Source organism: Dromiciops gliroides, chromosome 2, assembly GCF_019393635.1.
Source record: "Dromiciops gliroides isolate mDroGli1 chromosome 2, mDroGli1.pri, whole genome shotgun sequence".
NCBI classification, from domain to species: domain Eukaryota; kingdom Metazoa; phylum Chordata; class Mammalia; order Microbiotheria; family Microbiotheriidae; genus Dromiciops; species Dromiciops gliroides.
In genome coordinates, this window is record NC_057862.1 from 80226748 (window position 1) to 80253363 (window position 26616).

Here is a 26616-nt window from a genome sequence, read left to right on the forward strand (position 1 = left end):
CCAAATGAGCTGATGTGTAACATGCTTTACAAACCTTGAAGCTAAGCCCTGCTACCACACTAATAACTGACTTCCTCTCCTCCCCTGAACCCTGACCTCTAAGACCACATCTGGGCTGTCTGACTGTAAACATAGCTTGGATGAGACAGGAGTCGCCAGCTCTATTCCCTCCTGTGAGACGGAAAGCCTTCCAGGCCTTACCATCTACCCTGCAACTGAACTTTCTTTTATGTGTTGTCTCCCCCAATTAAAAGCACAAGCCCCTTGAAAGAAAGAACTGGCTCTGTTTTTCTATTTCTATCCCAAGTGATTAGCACACTTGGGACATGGGCACTAGTGGGACAGAATATCACACTTGGGACATCAGCACTAGTTCTTGGGACAGAGCAAGTGTTTAATCTTATCAATTTTTGAATAAACATTTATTAAGCACCTACTATGTGCCAGGTACTGTCCCAAGCTCTGGGGGTACAAAAAGAGGTAAAAGACAGTTCCTGCTCTCAAGGAGCTTACAATCTAATGGGGGAGACAGACAAACAAATGCATACAAACATAGATCCTCTGAACAGCATAAAAAGGAAATAACAGAGACATGGCACTGGAATGAAGAGGGGTTGGGAAAGTCTTCTTATAAAAGATGGGATTTCAGTTGGGGTAGGTAGAGTTAAGGAAGGAGAGTATGCCAGGGATGAGAGATAGCCAAAGAAAATGCCCAGAGCCGAGAGATGGAGAGTCTTGTTCTTGAAACAGCCAGGAGGCCAATGTCACTGGATCAAAGAGTAATATTGGAGAGTAAGGTGTAAGAAGATTGGAAAGGTAGGAGGGGGCTAGGTTATGAAGAGCTCTGAATGCCAAACAGAATGTTTAATAAATGCTTTTTCATTCATTCATTCATTAATTCATTCATTCATTCATTTTATTCATCATCATTAGTGGGACAATGGAAAAAGGTCTCCTGGGAATTAGGAGCCTTGGGTTCTGCATTTAACTAGGTTACTAAGCAACTGGGTCATCTCAGGCTGTCTGTACATCTGTTTTCTTGTCTTGTAAAATGAGGGATTGGACCTAAGCGAACCCAGAGGTCCATTCTGACTCTGATTCTGAGAAGTCACATGGGGGAAGATACTACTTTCCCTCTCTACCTACTCTCAAGCCCAATGTAACTGCTCCTCCTAAACAACTCTGAAATTCCCAGAATGAATTTCGAATACATTTTTACAATCTGTTCCATCATTTGGTAATGCTTTCAGATAAGCTTTTATAATTGTTATCCAGGTTACCCAGGGAAACCAACCTCCTCTCCTATTTGCCTTGGCTAGGGTCTGACCTGGTGCTTGAAACCAACCTGAATGCTTGTTCACATTCTTCAGTCACTGAGGCATGACAGAAAAATACATCTTCTTTCTAACCACGTCTTACCCATTTGTCTCCCTCTTCTTCCTCCCCTTGGCTGAAGAGACAAACTCAGCCAGGTTAAGGGTCATTCTCTGTAGAGTCCTCATTAAGAAACAAGTGTTATTAAAATTGCATGGAATGCTCAAATCCCCTTAGATAAGACTTGGGCAGGAGCCAAATGTCACAGAAAAGACAATGTGCCTAGAGGAAGATGCTACTCACCTGGCTTTGAATCTCCCAAGGCTTGGTTATAGCAGAGAGGTCACACCCAGTCATCATCATTGCCCTTTGTGAACAAAGCAAAGGAGGCCTAAGCACAATCATGGAACATGCAGATTTGTATCTAATGATTTGGAATTAAAAGCCAGCCACCTACATGATAACTTCTTTTTTGGTTGGGTCAATGGAGATGTACTTAATGACCTCCTCTTCGGTTTCCATTTTTTCACAAGTGTCGATAATCTTCTGAAACATGGCTCTTTTCCTGAAAAAGACACAGATGTGTAGGTGTGGTGACGGGAAGGGTGACAAGCTACTTTGTGTTCTTAAGCATCAGACTTCACAATCACATACATCACAATAGCAATAATAAGTAGTAACAACATTTATTTAGTGATCACTATGTGTCAGGCACTATGCTAAGCACTTTACAATTATTGTCTCATTTCATCCTCACAACAGCCCTGGGAGGAAGGTGCTATTATTATCTCCATTTTGCAGCTGAGGAAACTGAGGCAAACAGACCTTAAGTGACTTGCCCAAGGTCACACAGTCTGGATTTGAACTCAGGTCTTCCTGATTCCAGACCCCGTGCTCTATCCACTGTACTACCTAGCTGCCCTATATATAACCTTAGCACTGGGATGTCCATGGATGAGAAGAGATTTCAAATCCTTGAGAGCACCAGAAGGAAACAATTATCTAAAAGGGAGATGAAATAGAAGAGATGATAAATGAGGAGTGGCTGGAGATTTGTGGCATGGGTGGGGTAGCATTATAGAGCTCGTAAAGTAGGAAAGCACATCGCATAAATTTAGTGCAACATGTCAGGATGCAAAATGTCATTGTAACTAACATCCCCAACAGATTTCACACAGCTCTTTTGCAACTCCTCTATTGTGTAATGTTGTGTATTGTAGCGATATGTGTTTATGTCTTGCTCCCCTACTAAGCTGAGAACTTCATGAGAACACCATCAGTATCTTATTGAAACTGTAAATCTGGCCTAGAACCTAGCACAGTGCTCTGTACATAGGAGGCACTAAATAAATGTTTGCTGAGTGAATGAATAGTCTTACTGTTAGCTCATTGTATGTGTATCCACATGATGATTCTGCCATGTAACCTATTGGTCTACCATGTTCCTCCTAAAAAGCCTACCTATTCCTAAGGTAAGTGGGTTAAAGATTCCCATTTGCTAGTAACCATGGAGGGAGCTCCTCGCCAATTTGCTTCATCTAGCCAGATGTTAAATGGGACAAGCACCAAGGGAAGAGCCAAGAAACTCTTTTTTATCTGGTTTGGCCCAGGAAGGGATCAGTGACCTGATCAAAGAGTCAAGAGTTATTTGGTGCCAACCTGTCTATGTTGGTGTTTTGGAACATTTGGTTTTTGCCACATTAAATCAATCCCTTAGTGGGATGAAGGACAAAATTAGGCTTTCTCTGAGTTAATGGAAAGTCTCATCCATCATTCTCAAAATGCAATCTTGTGTTATAGTCTGGTGGTTTCAGCATCTGGTCTAGAGTGGCCTTATTTTCATTGCTCTACTTACCCACTTCTGCCTCTTCTGGTGAAGGTTTAGATGCAGGGTTCTTATCCCCTGTGTGTTATGGTGCCCTTTGGGAGTCTGGTGAAGCCTACGAACACCTTCTTAGAATATTTTAAATGCATAAAATGGAATACATAGGATTACCAGGGAAACCAACTACATTGAAATATAGTTATCAAAATTTTAAAAGAACAAATTCATCAACCCTGGGCTAAATGCCCAAGATTTTAGCTGGTTTTAGAAGGTACAAAAAGGAAAAAAGATCTTGAGTGCAGGGGCATTGTTGAGGAGTGGGACTTGTTCTTTATTTTTCAGAATAGAACATTCAGAAAATAGAAAACCGTGTTTTGTGTAGTCAGGGCCAAGCTGGCCTTCTACACCTTTTTTGTGAGTTAAAATCTCTCTTAAAGGACTGGAGATTACACTTTCCAAGGACTGGGTGCCCATGAAAATTGTCTTTAACTATGTAAAGATTTGTCAAGTAGAAGAGCGATTAGGCCTGTCTGGCTTGGCCCCAGAGGGCCAGTTTGGGCAATCATTTAGGGCTGTCTCAGAGCAGAAAGAGATACCTTACTGAGAACTCAAGAGGAAAATGAACAGGTTTATTTGCTTCAGAATAACGACCTTATAAACATCAGATGTGCAAATAGCTCAGGGAAGAAAAAAACCTCTAAACTGAAAAACAGGGTTTAGTCTCAGGGAGAGGTGCAGGGAGACTTGTAGAAAGAGAAGGACTTACTTGAAATATAAAGCCAGGTCAGTTGCTATAATTGCCACTTCAAACAGATGAATAACAGTTTCAAATTGGCGCTTATTGAGATTCTGGAAGATGTTTAAACTCTGTAAGATGGAAAGTCACGACACAATGCAGTCAATCATGGGTCTTCAGTTCTCTAAACCAAAGCAGATCATGGTAGTAGCTGATATTCTTACACTGCTTCAAGGCTGGCAAAGTGCTTCCAGTAATGGGCCCATTTGTGCTCAGAACAGCCCTGGGTGGTACATTTTGTTAACCCACCTAATAGTGTTGGCATCTCCATTTTATGAGAAACTGAGTGACTTGCCTCAGGCCCAACGGATGACAAGTGGCAGTCAGATTCAGGTCCTTGAGCATACAAATGATTCGTTATTGTTGTTGTTCAGTCATTTCAGTAATGTCTGATTCTTTGCGACTCTGTTTGGGGTCTTCTTGGCAAAGATACTGGTGTGGTTGGCTGTTTCCTTCTCCAGCTCATTTTACAGATGAGGAAACTGAGGCAATATGGTTAGGTGATTTGCTCAAGGTCATACAGCTAGTAAGTATCTGAAGACAGATTTGAACTCAGGAAGATGAGTCTTCTTGATTCCGGGACTGGCACTCCAACCATTGCACCACCTGGCCCCCAAAAGTCTATTAATTGGTTGACAAGGGCAGCTGGGGGCACAGTGGATAGACCAACAGGCCTAAAATCAGGAAGACATGAGTCCAAAACTGGCCTCAGACACTATCTGTGTGACCTTGGACAAGTCACTTAACCCTCTTTGCTTCAATTTCCTCATCTGTAAAATGAGCTGGAGAAGGAAATGGCAAAAACACTCCAGCATCTTTGCAAAGAAAACCCCCAGGGGGATCACAAAGAGTCAGACATTACTGAAATGACTCAACAGCCACAAAAATTGATTTACAAAATAGTATTGTTACACTTTCCAGAAGAAAACCCCTAGCACCTCTTTGCTTTGGAATTCCCCCTGAGGAATGAATCAAAATGTTCCCACCCAGTCCCCTGCACTTCATCATCCTCTTGCATTTATAGATTTAAAGAATGAGGTTATGAAAGTCAAGTGACCCACAATTCTGAGGGCCCTAAGTAAAAAAAGGTTATTTTGCAGAACTAAGGCATCATTTTTGCTGCACACACAGTTACAGAACATTAAAGAGTTGCAGGGGACAGCAACCTGGCCTTGAAGCCAGAAAGACCTGGGTTCAAATCCTGCTCCTGCCTCATGTTGGCTGTGTGACCCTGGGCAAGCCACTTGACCTCTTATTGTCCCAGACAATGATCTAAGGTGCTTCAGTTGGGGGAGCAGGTGTTGATCAGCTTTGATAGGGGGCTGTTCTTCACCTGAAAGTTACTTCTTTCAGGGAAGTCACAGGTCCATTCTCTTTCCCCTGCTAAAGTATTACTAGCCCTGGGACTAAATTCACGGCCTTAGATGAACAAATAATAATCATTTCCATGTAGTCCTTTATGATTTACAAAGTGCTTTCCAGAAGCCTAATTTGCAAATGAGATAAAATGGTCTCTTAAAGGCCTCCCTCCCTCCTCTCTCCCCAGCCTCCAATCCAGCCTGCAAAGTCCTGCCAAAGTGATTTTCCCCTAAGTGTAGGTATGACCATGGCACTCTCCTATTTCTCTATTGGGTGCAGCTAGGTGGAGCAGTGGATAGAGCACTGGCCCTGGAGTCAAAATGACCTGAGTTCAAATCTGTCCTTAGACATTTACTAGCTGTATGACCCTGGACAAGTTACTTAACCTCAACTGCCTTAAACATCTGGGACCTTCTCCAGTCATCCTGATCTATATCTTGCCACTGGACCCAGATGTCTCTGAAGGAGAGAGTGAGGTTGGTGACTTTGCACAGCCCTCCCTCTCTTAAATCCAATTCACCGCAAGTCATGACATTCACCTCAAGAAGGAAGGATAAACAATAACAACAATCAGTGACTGGGATAAAATATAAACTCCTTTGTTTGGCTTTTAAATCTCTTCACAACCTCATTTCAACCTATGTTTTCAACCTTAATGGACATTACTCCTTCATTTTTTGATCTAGTGAAACTGCCCTCCCTGTTCCTCACACACAATGCTCCATCTCCCATCTTCTACCTCCATGCCTTTGTACTGACCATCTGCCATGCCTGGCATATCATCCTTCCTCACCTCCGACTCATGGAATTCTTCTATTCCTTCCAGAAACAGCTCAAGCACCATCTTCTAAGTGAAATCTTTCCTGATTTCCCCAAAGGTCAATGCCCTTCTTCACTAAGTATCTTGTAATTAACCAATTTGTAGTTTTTGTATTTCTTCCCTTGTGTATACTTATGTGTCCTTGTTGTCTTTCTGGTTAGAATGTGAGATCTTTGAGAGCAAGGATTGTTTCACTCTTTGTATTTGTGACCCAGTCACCTGACAAAAGTGATCTCATTTAATTCTCATCACGACACTGGGAGTTAGGTGCCATTTTATAGTTGAGTAAACCGAGGCAGACAGAGCTTAAGTGACTTACCCAGGGTAACACAGCTACTGAGTGTGTCAGGCTAGATTTGAACTCAGGTCTTCCTGACTCTAGGCTCAGCACTCTATCCACTGTACCAAGCTACTCATAGATTGGTTTTGTTTGTTTGTTTGTTTGTTTTTTGGCTGGGCAATGAGGGTTAAGTGACTTGCCCAGGGTCACACAGCTAGTAAATGTCAAGTGTCTGAGGCCATATTTGAACTCAGGTCCTCCTGAATCCAGGACCAGTGCTTTATCCACTATGCCACCTAGCTGTACCCTACCCATAGGTTCTTTTTTGTTGTTGTTGCTGGTGAGGCAGCTGGGGTTAAGTGACTTGCCCAGGGTTACACAGATATTAAGTGTCAAGCGTCTGAGGCCAGATTTGAACTGAGTCCAGGGCTGGTGCTCTATCCACTGCACCACCTAGCTGCCCCCATAGATTCTTTTTTTTTTTTTTTTTTTTTTTAGTGAGGCAATGGGGGTTAAGTGACTTGCCCAGGGTCACACAGCTAGTAAGTGTTAAGTGTCTGAGGTCAGATTTGAACTCAGGTACTCCTGAATCCAGGGCCAATGCTTTAACCACTGCGCCATCTAGCTGCCCTCATAGATTCTTAATAAAAGCTTGTTAACTCATTGTTAAAGTTTAGGAAGGGAAAAAAATCTACTTATGGCTTTCTTTCTCAGGACCTCTTTGTTTTGGAATTTTCCCTGAGGAATATCAACACAAGATATATATATATATATATATATATATATATGTGTGTGTGTGTGTGTGTATATATGTGTATATATGTATATATATATGTGTGTGTGTGTATATATATATTTGGAACAGACCTTTGGAGTGATTTCATTGTCACATAGAACTCTTCAGTGAGGAAAGTTCCTCTACAAATGTAGATCAGTTTGACAATTTCTAGTCTTAGATCAGAGTGATTTGTTCAAGGTTATGATAACCAGTTGGGCAGCTAGGTGGCTCAATAGAGAGAGTGCTCAGCCTGGAGTCAACATAACTCATCTTCCAGAGTTCAAATCTGGCCTCAGATACTTCCTAGCTGTGTGACCCTGGGAAAATCAGTTAACCCTGTTTGCCTCAGTTTCCTCATCTGTAAAATGTACTGGAGATGGAAATGACAAACCACTCCAGTATCTTTGCCAAGAAAACCCAAAATGGGGTCAGGAAGAGTTGGACATGAGTGAAAAACGACTGATCCATGATAGACAGTATGTTTCAGGGGTGGGACTTGAACCCAAATCTTCCTGAGCCTGAGTTGAGCTCTTTATTCCACTAATAAATACAAGGTAGTTTGGGGAAAGGAGATGGTAATTCCAAGAGGCAGATGTGAGAGAAGGGGCCTATACAAAGGCCCCAGAAAGGCTGGAGGAGGAGGGATGCCATGTGTAGACTAGTCTCTTAAGGACCCAGGATCTGGGAGGGGGCTCATGGGTAAAGGCACAGGCAGAGTGGCCTAGTGAAAAAGGGCATAGCCTGGGAGTCAGAGGCCTGGGGTGCAGAATCCTGCTTTTGCCAAGTTCTAACCAGATGACGCAGGGCAAGTCAACTTGTGGGCCTCAGCTTCCCCTGTAAAGTGAGAAAGTTGGTCAAGACAATCTCTGAGTGGACATTCCCAGACCAAATTGGAAACGATGGCACTGACGACCACAAACCAGCTCTTTGCCCTGGTTAGCTCCCATGAATTGGGGGGTTAGACTCCGCCCAGATTTGGTAGGTGTTGAAGCCAACCCTGTGCCACTTTCCATGCTGGATCGCCCTTGTCACGTGAACCCAAGCCTTGAGACCCCATGGTGTATCACATTGTGGGGAAATGGACAGATTCTGCTCAAAGGGACTCTGCCTTGGTACGTCTGGAGTTTTCCTTGCTATTGGCTTGGTTGCTGTGCCCCTCTCTAGGGGCTGTGCCCCTGAGCGGATGGTCAGTGAGGAGCCCACCAGTCTGTGCTTCCCTGGGTATCCTGTGTGACCCACGACACAGAACATGTACCAGAGGGAATATGAGCAGTGATAATAAATCTTGCAGATTGTAGTGGGGGTGGGAAAAAACCATTTATATCGTACCCACTATGTGTCAGGAGCTTTTAAAAGTCTTTTCTCATCTGATCCTCACAGCAACCCTAGGAAGTAGGTAGTATCATGATCCCCCATTTTACAGCTGAGGAAACTGAGGCAAACGGTGATTAAGTGGCTTGCCCAGGGTCACACACCTAGTAAGAGTCTGAGGCCAGATTTGAACTCAGGTCCTCCTGACTTTAGACTCTGCTTAGCCACCAGCTGCCTCCCTTCCTTGTATTGCTGCTCTTTTACAGTGAATCTATCACCAAATAGCTATTAAATTCCTATTATGGGGGGCAGCTAGGTGGCACAGTGGATAGAGCACCGTCCCTGGGAGTCAGGAATACCTGAGTTCAAATCCGGCCTCAGATGCTTGACACTTACTAGCTGTGTGACTCTGGGCAAGTCACTTAACCCCAATTGCCTCACCAAAAAACACATACACACACACAAACAAAAACCCCAAAACCACCAAAAAAAAATTCCTATTATGGGCCAGTCTCTGTAATGGGGGCTGGGAATACAAATACAATGCATAAAACAATTCCTACTTGCAAAGAGCATTTAGTAGAGGAGACAAGTACCCTTCCCCGTCTCTCCATATGTATGTATGTATGTATGTATGTATGTATGTATATTTATATATAAGCATGTCTATGTATGTGTATACACATGTATGTATATAAAATCCAAATATACCTATACATGTGTGTATGTATGAGCTCAGCATCCCATCTTTGGGGAAGACTACCTAGAAGTGGAAACCTTGGCGAGGTAGATGCAACAGAGAGGTTGTGGAGGTGGGTTTGCCCCGGCTTGGTCACTCCCATGAGAAGTGATGGAAAGGGAGGGGTCAAGCATTACTTCAAAGAGGGAATGATGCATCACCATTCTGCCTGTGACAGAAAGAGGGCATCTATTATAGTCCAGGAATGCCCAAGGGCAGGCCCAGGTTCACTGCTTTTAATTAAGGACTCTCTAGATGCACTAATTAGCTGTTTATTTACTCAGCTAATGGAAGAATCACAAAGATCAAAGTATTCAATTATAACCCTGGACTTCATCTGAAAACCCCGATTACCCATCACTGTTGGCATTTAGTTTTCTAGTACAAGTGCTCCTCACCTCAAGAAATACGATTATAGTTATAAAACTTAGAAAACAAAACCCAGTCTTATAAACCCTATCAATTGGGGGTGATTCATCTTTGTTATAAAAGGTAGATCCCTCACTTTATAAAGGAATTTGTCTCTGGGTTCTTTTAAAAAGCGTTCCCAGTGGGGCAGCTAGGTGGCGCAGTGGATAGAGCACTGGCCCTGGATTCAGGAGGACCTGAGTTCAAATCTGATCTCAGACACTCAACACTTACTAGCTGTGTGACCCTGGGCAAGTCACTTAACCCCAATTGCTTCACTTAAAAAAAAAAGTTCCCAGAACCACAGAATTTGAGAGTTGAAAGAGATCTTGACTTTGTGTCCAACCAATATATGACTGACTTTAATTCACAGGATCATGAATTTTAGTGGTGGACAACAGTTGGTTGTCCAGCCTCTGCTTAAAGACCTCCAGGGAAGGGGAACCCACCACCTCTCAAAGTAGCCCATTCCATTTTTAGAAAGCTTTACTTGTTTATGATAACAATAGCAATAATAATAACTCCCATCGGGCAAGGTGCTAAGCTCTTTAGGATCATTATCTCATTTGATCCTCATAACAACCCTAGGATGTAAGTCCTATTGTTTTCCACATTTTATAGATGAGGAAATGGGAACAAATGCAGGTTGAGGTAGGTGCTCTTATTATCTCCATTTTATAGGTGAGGAAACAGGCAAACAGGGGTTAAGTGACTTGCCCAGGGTCACACAGCTGCTAAGTCTCTGAGGCTAGATTTGAGCTCCTATCTGTTCTAGCCACTGGGTCACCAGCTGACCCCAATTTTCCAGCACATCCAGGCTAAGCTGGCCTCTTTGTAATTTGCACCCACTGAGCCTGGCTTTTCTCTCTCTGGTCTAAATAAAATAAGCCTTATCTATTCTATGCATTAGAGCCCTTAAACTAGCAAACAAACAATATAGTTAACATGTCCCTTCTAAGTCTCCTTTTCTTCATTCTACACATGCCCACTTCCTTCAACTAATTCTCATATGACATGGGGTCAAGACCCTTCATTATTCTGGCTGCCCTGCTTTGGACATTTTCTATCTTAGTAATGTTCTTTTTAAACTGTGGGGCCCAGAAAGAAACACAATATGCCAGATGAGGCCTGACCAGGACAGAGAACAGTGGGACTATCACTTCCTAATTCTAGAAACTACATCCCTCTTAATGTACTCCAAGAGCCCATGAGTTTTCTTGGTCTCTGCATCCTGCTGCTAACTCATTTTGAGCTTGTAGTCCACTAAAATCCCTGGATCTTTTTCAGAACTTCTATCTAGCTGAATCTCTCTTGTGTTACCCTTGTGAATGTGATTTGTGTGTGTGTGTGTGTGTGTGTGTTACACACACAATTTATCCCTAATGCATTTTGTCTTGATATTTTTCAGTTGTTTCAGACTCTTTGTGACCCCATTTGGAGTTTTCTTGGCAAAGATACTGGAGTGGTTTGCTATTTCCTTCTCCAGATCATTTTACAGATGAGAAAACTGAAGCAAATGGGGTTAAGTGAGTTGCCCAGAGTCATGTAGCTGATAAGTGTCTGAAGCCAGATATGAACTCATGGAGATGAGTCTTCCTGACTCCCGGCCCAGTACTCTCTACTGGGTCACCTAGCTGCCTCATTTTATTTTATTAGATTGAACCTAATCAATACTGATCAGGATTTTCAATCCTGATGCTATTATCCAGGATGTGAACTTGCCCTCCCAACTTTGGGTCATCTGAAAATTTGATTAACCTGCCATCTGTGCTTTTATCTAGGATACTGACAAGAGTGTTAAACAGCATTGGCCTTCTGGGCCAGGTGCAGATCCCTGGTGGACTCTGTTGGACGTCTCCTGCCGCGATGACATAGAACCATTAACAACTTTATCTTGAGTCTGGCTGTCCAACCATTCTGAATCCATATGATTTTATTATCTGTAAATCTATCTCTCTCTATCTTCAAAGTTTTAATAAAAACTTTGTTAAAATCTAGTCATGTTATATCCACAGCACTCCCCTCATCTACTGACTTAGCTCCCTGAGATGTTTAAAAAGTGATTCAAGGGGCAGCTAGGTGGCACAGTGGATAGAGCACCGGCCCTGGATTCAGGTGTACCTGAGTTCAAATCCAGCCTCAGACCCTTGACACTTACTAGCTGTGTGACCCTGGGCAAGTCACTTAACCCCAATTGCTTCACAAACAAACAAACAAAAAAAGTGATTCAATTCACCAAAAAACAAAACAAAACAAGATTATATATAAAATATATAATAATCTTATATATATGTCTCTCTATATACACATATATGTGTATATGTGTGTGAGTATGTGTATGTGTATACACACATACGTTCATACATTATCCATCTATCGATTGATTGATACTTCTATTGCATTATATATCAGAAGACATTCTTTCTGACCTCTTTCTTCTCCTACCAAGGCCCCTCCTGCTCTGCCTATGTGTAGAAAACAGGTCTGGGTGTCTTTTTTTTTTTTGGTTTAATGCCAGTTCCTCTTAGAGAAGAAGGGAATGTCCTCCTAGCCTAAGGAAGGCATTTAAAACCATTTATAAATGAGGTAGCATTTTACACATACACAAAAAGATGTTTGTATGTATACACATTTACATGCACACATGAATGTATATACATACAAATATGTGTCTATATACACATATACATGTATACATATATGTATCTACCACATTATGATTTTTTTTCTGTCCCACTTCATCATTTTTATCAATAATTTGGATGAATTCATATACGGGTGACACAACACCAAGAGGGACAGTCAGTATGACTGGTGACCAAACTGGGATTCCAAATTATTCAAAATTTAGAATGGAACGTATACTAGGTCAAAGCCAATAAGCTGAAATTTCCCAGGGGGAAACACAAAGTTTTCCATTTGTAGCCTTCATAACCTAGCCCCCTCCTGCCTTTCCAGTCTCCTAATACTTTACTGTCTACCATGTACTCTTCAATCCAGTGACACCAGCCTCCTGGTTTTCACGTGAATAAGACCCTCCATCTCTTAGCTCTGGGCATTTTCTCTGGCAGGGATTCCACCCCTGGAATATTCTTTCTCCTCAAGACTTCCCTAGCATCCTTTAAATTCCAACTAAAATCCCATCTTCTGTAGGAAACCTTTCCCAACCCTTCTTAATTCTAGTGCATTCCCTCAATTTCATGTTATCCTGTATATAACTTGTTTGTATATATTTGTTTGCATGTTGTCTCCCCCATTAGACTGTAAGCTCCTTGAGGACACAAATTATCTTTTGCCTCCCTGTCACTTAATCACAGTGAATGGCAGACAGTAGGTGCTTAATGAATATTTATTGATTAATTGGTCTGTTTAGGTTTCAAAAGCTAATTGGACATGGGGGCAGCTAGGTGGCGCAGTGGATAAAGCACCAGCCCTGGATTCAGGAGGACCTGAGTTCAAATCCAGCCTCAGACTTACTAACTGTGTGACCCTGGGCAAGTCACTTAACCCCCATAGCCCTGCCCCCCCCAAAGCTAATTGGACAGATATAAAAATAGGAAGAGATCTGTTTTGATAATAGCACTATATAAAAAAAGCCCCCAGGATTTGGTTGACCATAAGGTCAATATAATGTCACATAATGCAGATGCTATAAAATCAAATACAGTCTTGGGCTTCTTTAATAAAACATCCAGCTCAAGGAAGGTTACAGCTCTACCGACCTTCAAAAGGTCAGTCTTTTAGAAACAATATTTGGTTTATGGTCAAACAATGATTAGAGCATAGTCTTCATTCAGCTCTGGACATTCACAAACTAGAGAAAGTTCAGAAATGGCTGGTAAAGGGTCAGTAACCACATCACATAAAGAAGAGTTGGCAGAATGGGGGCTGTTTAAATTGGAGAAGAAAATACTCTAATTGCCCCAAAAGAAATGATAAATATTAGGCCATCTCTATGGTCCATTGGAAGTTCAGTGCACCAGGCCTGCAATCAGGAAGACCTAAGTTCAAATCTGGCCTCAGACACTTACTAGTTGTGTAACCCCGGGCAAATCACTTAACCCTGTTTGTCTCAGTTTCCTCATCTGTAAAATGGGCTGGAGAAGGAAATGGCAAACTTGCTCCAGTATCTATCAAGAAAACCCCAAAAAGGGGGTCACAAAGAATTGGGCATAACTAAGAAAAATGACTAAACAATAACAATATGGCCCATTACCTCAAAATTTGTGGTATCATCACAGTGAATGTTGCTTCCACTAATGAAGATCACGAACCTTCCACATCTTAGCTGATGAATCACGATGGCCAAAAAATTCATCACCTGGTGGCCAGTCTGTGGTGGTCAGTCTATAGCTGGGGAGTCCCTCCACATCAAGCTAGGATGGTCTTTCAACAGCAGATATAGTCTGTCAATGGCCCTTTCCAGCTTAGTAGGACCTCCTGTCCTGTTGTCCTTCAAAACCTCAAGGTGACCTTGGCCATGCTACAGTGAGGCACTTGAGAAAACTTTGGTGTGGCTGTGGCCCATTATGTGACACAGGACACCTAAGTTCCTGACACTTTGGTGATCTAATGGCTGCCAAACAACGTGAGGGACTTGAAGAGATTTTTAGTTACAAACATGAAGTATAAAAACAAACAAAAAATTACCTATGTAAGTAAAGTACATTTCACCCATGACTGCATCCATCCTAAGACTTTACCTTTCTTTTTTAAAACTAAGCCTGACAACTGTTAAGTCAGATGCATTGTCTTTCTAATGTTAAAAAAAAGAAACTGAGGAATATGCTGTTTACTAAAAAATGTAGCAGGGCTGTTCAGTGACTAAAAACGTCAGAGCAGTAAACGTTCAAACTTACTGGGTGTCAACAAGCTTTGAATGAGCCCAGTGCCTGGCAACATTGTTGACAATGGTCTCCAAATTGGCACTTAGCTGGTTGATCTGTGCTTCAGAGAGGCTTTGTCAAAGGTGTTATAGATTATTGACGGGCAATATTCCTTTTTAGAGAAGACAATTAAGTCATTTATGCCCATCAGAACCAGTTCAGACTACTGAGTAAATAATCTGAACAAATGAAAGACTTTTAAAGCTGCCTCAGTCCCATTATGAACTCTTAGACCCCAGAAGAGGAGTGTGAAGGATGCTTGCTATGCCAACTCTATCCTGCTACATCAACTACTCAGCACTTGACTGTTGAGCTGACTGTAATTTTTTTTGGTGGGGCAATGAAGGTTAAGTGACTTGCCCAGGGTCAGACAGCTAGTAAGTGTCAAGTGTCTGAGGCTGGATTTGAATTCGGGTCCTCCTGAATCCAGGGTCGGTGCTTTATCCACTGCGCCACCTAGCTGCCCCCCTGACTGTAATTTTAATACAAAGCCAAATCCATGTGCATTAAAGAAGAAATGATATTGGTGATTTTTGTGACTCAGAAATCAAAGGATTTAACTCATCAAGGATTTGATTCTCCCCCCTCTCCAAAACACTAGGCTTCATGTGACTAAGGACAATATACATGGATGCAGTATTTTATCCTTGAAAAGAACTTTCAGATGTATTCCCTTCTTTACTATTCCTACAATCTGGCAAGGCAGGTGGGACACGTATTTCTATTACCATTTTACAGATAAAGAGCTAGAACAAGAACCCTATGGTTATTAGGTGGTAAGAATGACCACACTAGGTCAAATTTATGGTCCATTGACCACTCCCCCATCTCCTTCCCCACATATGCATCTGTCTCCATTAGTAACATTATAGAGTTGTCATCCATGCCGTAGTGGATAGAGAATTGTCCCCAAGTCCAGATATCCTGGATTCAAGTCCTCCCTCTAATATAGACTGGCTGTCTGGCCCTAGGCAAGCCTAGGTCCTCGGCTGTAAAGTGACGGGGTTAGATAGGATAGCCTCCACGATCTCTTCCAGCTTTAAATGCAAAATCCATCCTCCTATCATTCTTTTGAAACTATGATGACATTTTCAACTAGCACCTTTTTTCTAAGGCAATGATTTCCCTAAGTTTTATTGCGAGCTGTGTAAAATCGTACTTCCTTTAATTTGTCCCATATTTCCCTGTTTCAGACTAAGGTAGGTAAACTTCCTCATTCTAGTGTTTCAGGGTCTGATAAACAAAGTCCATATTCACTTTAACCAGGTCCTTAGTGATTTCCTAGACTTTGATTATATCTCCCCCTTGTCTTAATCTTTCCAGATGAAAGAATCCTCATCCTTGTTCATCTGGTCTCCTATACACTTTTTTTGCATCCCTCCTATTATTTGGACCTCCGCTAGTATTAAAAATAATAACTGGAGTTTATATAGTGTTTTAAGGTTTACAAAGCACTTTGAAAATGTCTTATTTTATCCTCACAACAACCCTTTGAAGTAGGTGCTATTAATATTCCCATTCTATATATGGGAAATCTCAGACACACAGAGGTTATGTGACTTGCCCAGGGTTAAGTACATGAGGCAAGATTTGAACTCAGGTCTTCCTGACTCCAGGCTTAGTACTTTATCCACTGTTCTTTCCTGAGACCTGTGCACAGGATTCTAGGTTAATGTGTACTGAGGCATTGGAAGATAGACAGCAAGATACTGTTTTCAGTTTTGTTCTCAGCATCTCCTGATGATGCCTTGAATTTTGCTGGCCTTTTAAAGTCACACAGAGAGGCAGCATGGTGTAGTGAATGTTTTGGACTTGGATTTAGAAAGATCTGGGTTCATAATCCACCTTATGTAAGCTGTGTGGTCACCAGTAAGTGACTTACTCCCTCAGAGCCTCAGACAATTCTTTAAAATATATCTGCTAAGGTTATAACTGAGCTGTAATTTTCTTCAGTGGAGAGAATTCTTTTACAAGAGAAATCACATTGGTGGTTGCTTGCTGTATTCTGCTGGGAAGAAGTACATTAAGAAAATGGGATAGAGCTACATACACAGTTAATAATCATAACTGCGAATGTTAATGGGATGAACTCGCCCATAAAATGGAAGCAGATAGCAGAATGGATTAGAAGCTAGGATACAACAATATGTTGCTTACAAGAGACACACTTGAAACAGAAAGACATACACAGAGTTAAAATAAAGGGCTGGAGCAGAATTTAATATGCTTCAGCTGAAGTAAAAAAGGCAGGGGTAGCAATCATGATTGCAGACAAAGCAAAAGTAAAAATAGACCTAATTAAAAGAAGTAATTGGGAAAATTACATTTTACTAAAAGGTATCATAGATAATGAAGTAATGTAAACATTTTTATAGCAAGTTTCTCTGAGAAAATCATCATTTCTCAAATATATACTGAATATAGAACTGAGTCAAATTTATATAAATAAGAGCTATTCTGCAATTGATAAATGGTCAAAGGATATAAATAGGTAATTTTCAGAAGAAGAAATCAAAGCTATCTATAGTCATATGAAAATATGCTCTAAATCATTAGAGCATTATTAGATTAGAGAAAGGCAAATTAAAATAACTCTGAAGTACCACATCACACCTATCAGAAATGAAAAATGCTGTAGGGGATGAGGGAAAATTGGCACATTAATGAATTGTTGGTGGAGTAGTGAACTGGTCCAACCACTCTGGAGAACAATTTAAAACTAGGCCCAAGGGCCTATAAAAGCTGCATACACTTTGACCCAGCAATGCCACCATTATGTCTGTATCCTAAAGAGATCAAAGGAAAAGGAAAAGTACCTATATGTACAAAAATATTTATAGTAGCTCTTTTTGTATTGGCAAAGGACTGGGAATTGAGGTGATGCCTTTTATGTAAGAACTCATCAAAGGTTTTTGAAAGTATATATTCACTGGTTCCTTACAGCCACATTATTTTAACCCCCTAAATGTAATTCTAATAATTTAGAAAAGTATAACTTTTTCTTATAGAAACTTCCCATAGGAGATATGCCTGTATTACCATTCCTTGACTGTTTCTCCATGATTTTTCTACTCTCACACCAAACCCTTGAAACTAAGGGAAGAGCTGCTTGTCTCTCTCTTTTTTTAAAATTATATTTTAAATTATTTATTTATTTTTTAGTGAGGCAATTGGGGTTAAGTGACTTGCCCAGGGTCACACAGCTAGTAAGTGTTAAGTGTCTGCGGCTGGATTTGAACTCAAGTCCTTCTGACTCCAGGGCCGGTGCCCTATCCACTGTGCCACCTAGTTGCCCTGTTGTCTCTCTTGTATTACATGAAGGAAGGCAAAGTGATCTATCCTTAAGCTCATAGATGAAGTGACTCTGAGACACAGAGACACAGAACTATTCTCTTTAAATTGGAGAACATGACTAATATAGAAATATGTTTTACATGATTTCACATATATAACCTATATCAAATTGTTTACTGTCTTAGGGAGAAGAGAGGGGAGGAAAGGAGGGAGAAAATTTGGAACTCAAAATTTTATTAAAAAATAAAGGTTAGGGGACAGATAGGTGGCACAGTGGATAAAGCACCAGCCCTGGATTCAGGAGGACCTGAGTTCAAATCCAGCCTCAGACACTTGATACTTACTAGCTGTGTGACCCTGGGCAAGTCACTTAACCCTCATTGCCCCGAAAAAAAGAAAAAATGGTTAAAAATTGTCTTTACATGTAACTAGGAAAAATAAAATACTATTTAAAAGAAAAAAATATTTAAAAAATTTTGGAAACCCTGGAAGTGGTGACTGCTGAGTTTGAGTCCCACTAGAGCTCTCTGATTCCCAGGTGGTGTGATCTAATGGAAAGTATGCTAGATTTGAAGTCAGAAGACCTGGTTTTGAATATCACCTCTATGACCCTGGGCTAGTCATTTCTTTCTGTAAGGTCCCTTCCAGCTTCGCTCCTACAACATTACCAGACATTATCATTTCAGTTGTTTAGAAGCTAATGGCAAATAATTCATTAATTGATATGTTCACATTGTAATATTTGCTTTGTGGGTTTGTTTTGCCCATAGGTACACTCATTAATCTAAAGCCATCCCAGGAGCAAGGTATTAGATTTGCTTCTGACTCTCAGAGTTTTTCTGCCAGAAAACTTCCATACCTCATCATTCAGCAGAGTCTTACTGAACTCCAGGTGGTGTCTCTCTAAAATGGAAGATCCATGAAGCTTGGCTAAGGGGGATGCTGATCTAGGAAGAAAACAATGTGCCACAAATTACAGCCATGCGAAAATTACATCTACATTCTGTAGTAATATCTGATGCCTAAGACATTTCCCTAAGAATGTCTGAAACACTATTAGTTATGGTAGAAAAAATGGATAGAACATCATAGAATCACAGAATAATTTTGGAGTTTGAAGAAGACCTCAGTTGCCATCTAGTCTAAAACTCCATCCCCCTCCACCCCCCAAAAATATTTCCTTTGTGAGATATCCAATTATGGTCTTCCAGCCTCTGTTTGAAGACTCCCACATAAGGTAGACCATTTCACTTCTGGATGGCTCTACTTGTTAGAAAGCTTTCTTAATATTAATTTTAAATTCACATTTTTGCAAGAAGATAAAGGGGTTATTCCAAAGCAACACGATCTAGTAAAAAGATGACTATATCAAGAGTCAGAAAACCTGGCTTCATATTCTGGTGCTGTTACATTCTGCATGTGTGACCTTGAGCGAGTCAGTTCATTTGCTCCTTTGCTTCAGTGTTTTCATCTGTAAAATGGGAGAGTTGGACTAAATTACCTCTAAGGTTCCTTCCAGCTCCTTATCCCGTGACCTTAATTCTTTTTGTTTCTTGTGGTTCCACCAATGCCTGAAACAGTGCTTTGCGTGTAGTCGTGGCACGATAAATATTTGCTAAATCAACAACAACCACCAGTTAAGATGCCTGGCATCTTAAGATCCCTTTTCGCTCTAACACTATGATCCTTTTACTCTGAGAGTATATTGCATGTCTGTGATCCAAAGATCAGTCTAGCCAAATGTGAAAAAACTCATTATTGAGTGTCTACAAATGACGATTTTTTGGCAGTTTCTGGAGGTCATCTACTAGAAGCAGCCAGATGGCACAGAGGAAAAAGCCCTGGGCCTGGAGTCAACAAACGTATTTTGAAACACCTACTGGGATCATATCCTTGTGCTAACCACTATGGGAAGTACAGAGAATATTGGAAATACAGTATTCCTTGACCTCATCATGGAACTAGGGGTTATAAAGAAGAAGAAAAAGAAGGAAGAAGGAAGAACCAGCGTTCCTTGTTTTAGGAGAAAGCTTTTGTCAGGACCAGTGTTGTACAGGCTCATCTAGTGATTCTGGGTCAAAATATTTAGAAGAAAAGTGAAGGCATATGTGTACAAAGAACAATGGAGGGGCAGCTAGGTGGCGCAGTGGATAGAGCACCGGCCCTGGAGTCAGGAGGACCTGAGTTCAAATCCGGCCTCAGACACTTGACACCTACTAGCCGTGTGACCCTGGGCAAGTCACTTAACCCCAATTGCCTCACTAAAAAACCAAAAAAAAAAAAAAAACCCCAAAAAAACAAAAAACAAAGAACAATGGACCTAGAGCCATAAAAACTGGGTTTGATTCTTAGCTCTGTCACTTATCTGTGTGACTTTGGAAGCATCATTTCTCTGAGCCTCACTTTTCCGCTCTATCATTACTTTTATAGTTCTACAGTTTTACAAAGCACATCCCTCATAACAATCTTGTCAGGTAGACAGTACAAGGAGCATTGAGGGGCAGCTAGGTGGCGCAGTGGATAAAGCACCGACCCTGGATTCAGGAGGACCTGAGTTCAAATCCAGCCTCAGACACTTGGCATTTACTAGCTGTGTGACCCTGGGCAAATCACTTAACCCTCATTGCCCCCAAAAAAGTAAAAAAAGAAGACTCTCCCCAAACTCCTTATTCTTCCTGCCTTCCCTCTGAGATGATCTCCAACCTCTCCTCTTTCTATCTTTGTACAGTATATATGTTTATACATGTTTGTGCATAATTGTTTGCATGTTGTCCCTGGCATTAGACTGTGAGCTCCTCGAGATCAGGAACTGTTTTTTTGTCTTTCTTTGTAGCCTCAATGCTTAGCACAATGCCTAGAACACAGTGGTCATTCAATAAGTGCTTACTGACTGACTAATACTACTACACAGCTTCATGGGGGAGAGGGCATTTGACTGAAAATGTAAAGGTCCCTGATTTGGTCCTGGGTTCCAGCAGGATGTCAACCTCATCCTGGCACAGAAACTATTGTAGCAGAAAAAAAAATTGTTTTCATAGATAGATGTCCCAGTCCTGTCACTGGCTACCTGTGTGACCATGGACAAGTCATTTAACCTCTTGGGGGGGGGTGTGTCTCAATTTCTTATCTTTAAAATAAGAATAATCATCTTTGTCCTGTCTATCTCACGGGGTCACTGGCAGGATCAGATTATTGTTGTTGTTTGTCCTTTATTCTGGAAGAGGACCGTAACATCAGGGTGATATCATGACTTGCATTGAATTGCATTTAAATGAGGGAGAGCTGTGCGAAGTCGCCGTCCTCACTCTCTCCTCCAGAGCCATCAGGATGACTGGAGATAGCCCCAGATGCTTGAGGCGTCTGGGCTTAAGTGACTTGTCCAGTGTCCAGAGGTGAGAATTGAACTTAGGTGCTCTGTCTACTATGCCACCTAGCTGCCCCCCAAGGATCAGATTACCTTGTATATCTAAAGCACAAGTCACTAGAAAGTGTTATAAATGCAAGTCATTATTGAAGCAACCCTTTTTAATTCTAGTGCCTTCCCTCAGTCATTTTCTATTTATCTTGTATAGAGCTTGCTTTGAATATATTTGTTTACATGTTGTCTTCCCCATTAGACCATGAGCTCCTTGAGAGCAGGGACTGTCTTTTGCCTCTTTTTGTATCCCTAGCACTTAGCATGGTGCCTGACACATAGTAAATGCTTAATAAATGTTGACTGATTGATTGAAACAATGTGGTATAGTGGAAAGATCACTGCTCTGGGAGTTAGGAGACCTGCTTAGTCCCGATGCTGCTAACTAGCTATGTCCTGATAATAGGATTACAATTTGAGGCAGTGTGGTGCTGAATTTAGCATTTGGCTTCAAACCCCAGAAATCCTGCTTACAATGCTACTACTACCTGTATAACCTGTCCAATCACTTAACCTCTGTGGGGCTCAGTTTTCTTATCTGTAAAACAGATTCCACTAGATGACCTCTGAGATCCCTCTATCTCTAGTGTTCATTTATTTTAAGATTCTAACCATAACAGTAATAATAATCAATAAGAGCATTGCAAAAGTTGAACAGTAAAAGATTTCTTTTTTGTCTCTTTTAGCATGGGTGTTCCTTGGTTTCTTCAAGAGTACATCAATATATGTCAACATGACTCTGTTTGTACTTACTTCATCTGATACAAATTGTTGGTGCCTCTGTGATCAATATCATGGCAGAAAGCAGCCGCAATCATAGCAAAGGCTTCCAGATCAGTATAATACTTCTTCAGTTTTCCTGTCTGTTTAAGGAAACAGAACTGGATTAATGGAAGTCGCCTGGTATAACAGAAAGAACACTGAGCTAAAAAGTCAGGAGGCTGAGATTCCCCAAGCCAGCTCTGATACCTACTAGCTGCATGTACCTTGAGCAAGTCACTTTATTCTTCTGAGACTCAGTTTCCCTATCTGTAAAATGGGAATAAAAATGCTTCCACTAAAATACTTCCACTTGCAAGGTTGTTGTGAAGAAAGTTCTTTGAAAACCTTAAAGGACTATATAAGTTTTTATTGTTATTATGATCTACTTCCAGAGCCATAACTAGGACAGGGCAACTGGGACATTGTCCCAAGATACCAAAATTTTAAAGGTGCTGACAGTGTTTACATTTGTTCAGTAGCACAGAAACAACAGACCCTTGACTTTATTTAGCAAGAATAATAAGTTAAAAGAGGAAGCTACCAAATGGCAATGTCCAAATGAGCGTACTGCTTTCTCCCTCCCTATCAACCCATGACAATAGTTTCCCAGGCGACATCCCCGGAGTTCCTTTCCAGTGATTTGGAGTTTCTCTTTTCTACCTCCTCAAAACAAATAAACAATCAAACAAAAGAACAACCCTGAATTTCTCTTTAGAAGTTGATTTGAACAAGTGTTTTGTGTTGCTTCACCAGGGGGCCACAAATGCTAGGTACAGCTCTATCTGATATACAAGGTAGTTTGAAGACTGAAAATGAGTGATTCCAACCTTTTTGAGGATGAGGCCTGTTTTTTAGTGTCAACAAAACTGTCATATCCTCACACATTACTAGGGTTAGTACTATTAGAATATAATGATTGTGACTAATATGGAAATATGTTTTGCATGACTACACATGTATAATCTATATAAAATCACTCACCTTCTCAAAGATGGGGGAGGGAAGGAAGAAAAGGAGGGAATTTGGAACTCAAATTTTTAAAAAATTAATGTTAAAAATTTGTATATATATGTCATTGAGAAAAATAAAATAATTGATAAAAACTAATGACTGAAAAATAATTTTCCATTATTTTATTATATTAATCACAACAGCATCTACATACGTTTGAAAAATAACATTTCATAGAATCAGAGACTTAGAGTAGGAAAAAACTTAAAAGTCATCAAGTCCAACTCAATTATTTTGTATATGAGAAAACTGAGGTCTAGAGAAGTTGTATTTCATCCAGTGTATATTATCACACAAAGTCTGAGACAGGATTTGAACCCCAGTTTTCCTGACCTCAAATCTAGCACTTTATCCATTACATCATGTTGCTGCGTGAAGGAAACTTATGAGGAGGCGGCCCAGCATGGTGGATAGCATGTTAGACTTAGAGACAAGGACAACTGGGTTAAAATTCCTCCTCTGATATTTATTAGCTTTGTAACATTAAGCAATTCACTAAACTTCTCTGGACTTTAGTTCCCTCTACAGTAAAATGGGGGAACAGGAATAGAGAATCCCAGCTTGGAGGCTGTGATCAATTTGGCTCTACTGGTCATGCTGAAGTTTTGGCAGTCAGAAAGAAATTGGTAAGCCATGAAATGCTGTAGAAACGTGGCGTTATTATTATTATTTCATAATGCCATCATCATTATCATCAGCACCATGATAATCAACACCATTGTCCTTTACAATTATCTGTAGGGTTCCTGAACCCACCATTAGCAGGGTAAACATTGTCTGTCCCACATTGAATCCATGCCTCCAGTTGTGATAGGTGACAGATCGGTAACCTTTTCTCACTGTGTACATCCATCTGATAAGGACCTGTAGCAAAAAAAAAGAAAGAAAGAAGAAAAGGAGAAAAGGAAGGATGGATGGAAGGATTAAGAAGGGGGTAAAAGATATTTCAGACTTTGGAATCTAACTCCCAAAGGCTAAGAAGGTCTGGGATGGTGTAATTGACAATCGATCTTATCTAAAAAAGGTCACTTGGTCTTGTTTAGGTAGGTTTCCACAGAAATATTTGTAAAGTTAATACATTCTTGTCAGTCAAAACCCAAACTGAAAATTCACTGTTTCTAAACACAAAAGACATTTGGTTCGAAAACTATAAGAACTGCTATTCCTAGCGATCAAGTAAATATCATCTGACCTCCACAGGCACTTTAAACTTTTCCACAGCTTTTATTTCAAAAAATAACTGGATCCCACATTTAATCAATCCATGCTCTGTCATGGGGAAGTCACTGAAGTGGAATTCATAAAGTTCTACATCCTTTGGGTTTGGCAGCTCCTCTTTCTGAAAAACAAGGATGATATATTCCAAATAAAATTGACCTTTCAGTCCTTTTCATACTCACAAAACTCAAACATTTATAGGGTGACGGAGGGCTGGTCAATGGGAGTCCCATGCAACTATGAAGTGGGGAGTGGGCCCTCCATTACAAATACCTGGAACCAGGCTGGCTCATGCTCCACAGGCAAAACACTGCATGCTCAGAGGATGGCTCCCACTGGCCAGTCCTCTGTGAAAAACAGTAAAACAAGTTGCTTGGATAAAATATCTGAAGTTGTTAGCAGCCAGTGAGTACCAGTTTTCCCTCATCTTTTCCTGTTGTTCCATTGTTAACTAGAGAGTAAGCCCTTCTGAATCCAATTCAATTATTTATAAAGTGCTTAGGATGGGCTGAGCACTGACCTATTATAAGAGAGGTAATACAAGGAACACAAATAGTCCCAGCCTTCTAGGACAGGAGTTCTTAACCTGAAACACATTAAAAAATATATGTATATGTATGTATATACATATATATTCACACATATATATAGAGAGAGAGTATTTTAATATCACTGGTTTCTTTTGTAATCCTGTGAGGTTTACTTTATGCATTTAAAAACCTAATTCTGAAAGGGTGTTCATAGGCTTCATCAGATTGTCACAGGGGTCCATGATACAAAAGAGGTGAGAAATCCCAGTTCTAGGAATTCACATTCTACTGCGTGAAAATAACTGTACTCACAAAATAAAAACAACCCATTTACAAAGTAAATAGAGAGTTGTTGTTTGTCCTTCATTCTAGGACATCAGGAGGTGACATCATGACCTGCAGTGAATTGGATTTAAGTGAGGGAGGGCTGTGCAAAGTCTTCTCCAGCACCACAATTCAGAAGTGTTGATTCTATGGTGCTCGGCTTTCCTTATAGTCCAATTCTCACAGCTGTATCTGACTACTTGAAAACACATAGCTCTTCTCTCCTCATAAATCTTCCACAGGAGGTCTTCCCATTAGACTAGTGCCCTTTCTCTACTTCTCTTGACACTATGTGGATACTAATGGAGGATGTGGGGTAGTCATGGAGTATCCCTCATTCTTGCTATGTGACTGGCCTATTTTTTTTCAGTCACACATTTCCCCAATGACAACCTTTAAGTGACTTCTCTTGTGCAAGTTCTTCATTTATAATGTGCTGCTGATGACTAATGCTTACACACCTTTCAAAGTTCAGTACATTTCCCACTAAGTGCTTTGGGAGACATATATAAGCAAAACCGGATGAGAAAATTGTTAGTTAAGTGGAGAAATTAGCTGGAGATTTTCAGACAGGAACTACATGTGAAAAAAAGCCAGAACAGAGTGAGGAGGCACTAGAATAAGAAAAGCAACACTGAGGCCAAGGTTACTATAAGGCTTAGCTTTTCCCCAAAATACATTTATTTATTTATTTTATTTATGTATAATTAGAAACAACCCTGTCTTTGACCAGAGGGGCAGCACGGCCTAAATAGATAGAGGATTACTAGCCTGGGAGTCAAGAAGACCCAGATTCAAGTCCTACTTGAATGACACATTCTAGCTATGTGAGCATGGGGAAAATCACTTAACTACTCAGTGTCTCCTGGCAACTAATCTAAGCTATTTAGTTATTGATGAGTTTCTGATCTGCATTAGAAAAGGGAGTTTCCATACCAGGAATGTCCTACATGAGTAAAAACCATAGTTTTAGATTTAAAAAAATCCTAACCAAGATGGGAATAGAGTCGTGGAACTTGGGATAAGGACCAGGACTGGCAGAGTAGAGTAAAAAAAGACAGAAGAAGAGAATCCCTCAGAATATGATTGGAATTCCAGCCCATAGTATTCCCTCAGCCTTAAATATATCATCAGTGTTAAGGGACCAGGCTCTAAGACTCTAAGCCATAGGCAAATTGCAAAGTACTTTGAACCTTCCTCTATCACTGACTACCTGTGTGACTCTGGGCAAGTGACTTAACCTTTTCTCTAGGCTTCAAATTCCTTATATTAAAATGAGAAGAATGGATTAAATGGACTCTAAGATTGGAAATCTTAGAATAGAATCTTGGAATGCCCATCAATTGTGGAATGGCTAAACAAGCTGGGGTATATAATGGTGATAGAATATTATTGCGCTATAAGAAATGACAAGCAGGATGATTTCAGAAAGGTCTGGAAAGACTTATATGAATTGATGTATAGTGAAGAGAGCAGAACCAAGAGAACATTGTGCACAGAGACAGCAATATTGTTTGATGAAGAACTCTGAAAAACAACTATTCTC

At 40.7% G+C, this 26616-nt stretch overlaps 1 protein-coding gene across 1 annotated transcript in view; it reads right to left on the reverse strand.

Moving 5' to 3' along the window:
- Window positions 1-26616, reverse strand: part of PDE6C (phosphodiesterase 6C) — an 85925-nt gene that overhangs the window by 22654 nt on the left and 36655 nt on the right. The window contains exons 12-18 of the mRNA XM_043984273.1: window positions 24191-24337; window positions 23755-23862; window positions 21979-22088; window positions 18670-18757; window positions 3906-4006; window positions 1772-1879; window positions 1618-1681 (exon numbers count right to left, since the gene is read on the reverse strand). Coding sequence (XP_043840208.1) covers window positions 1618-1681; window positions 1772-1879; window positions 3906-4006; window positions 18670-18757; window positions 21979-22088; window positions 23755-23862; window positions 24191-24337 — 726 coding nt within the window. The remainder of the gene's footprint in view (window positions 1-1617; window positions 1682-1771; window positions 1880-3905; window positions 4007-18669; window positions 18758-21978; window positions 22089-23754; window positions 23863-24190; window positions 24338-26616) is intronic.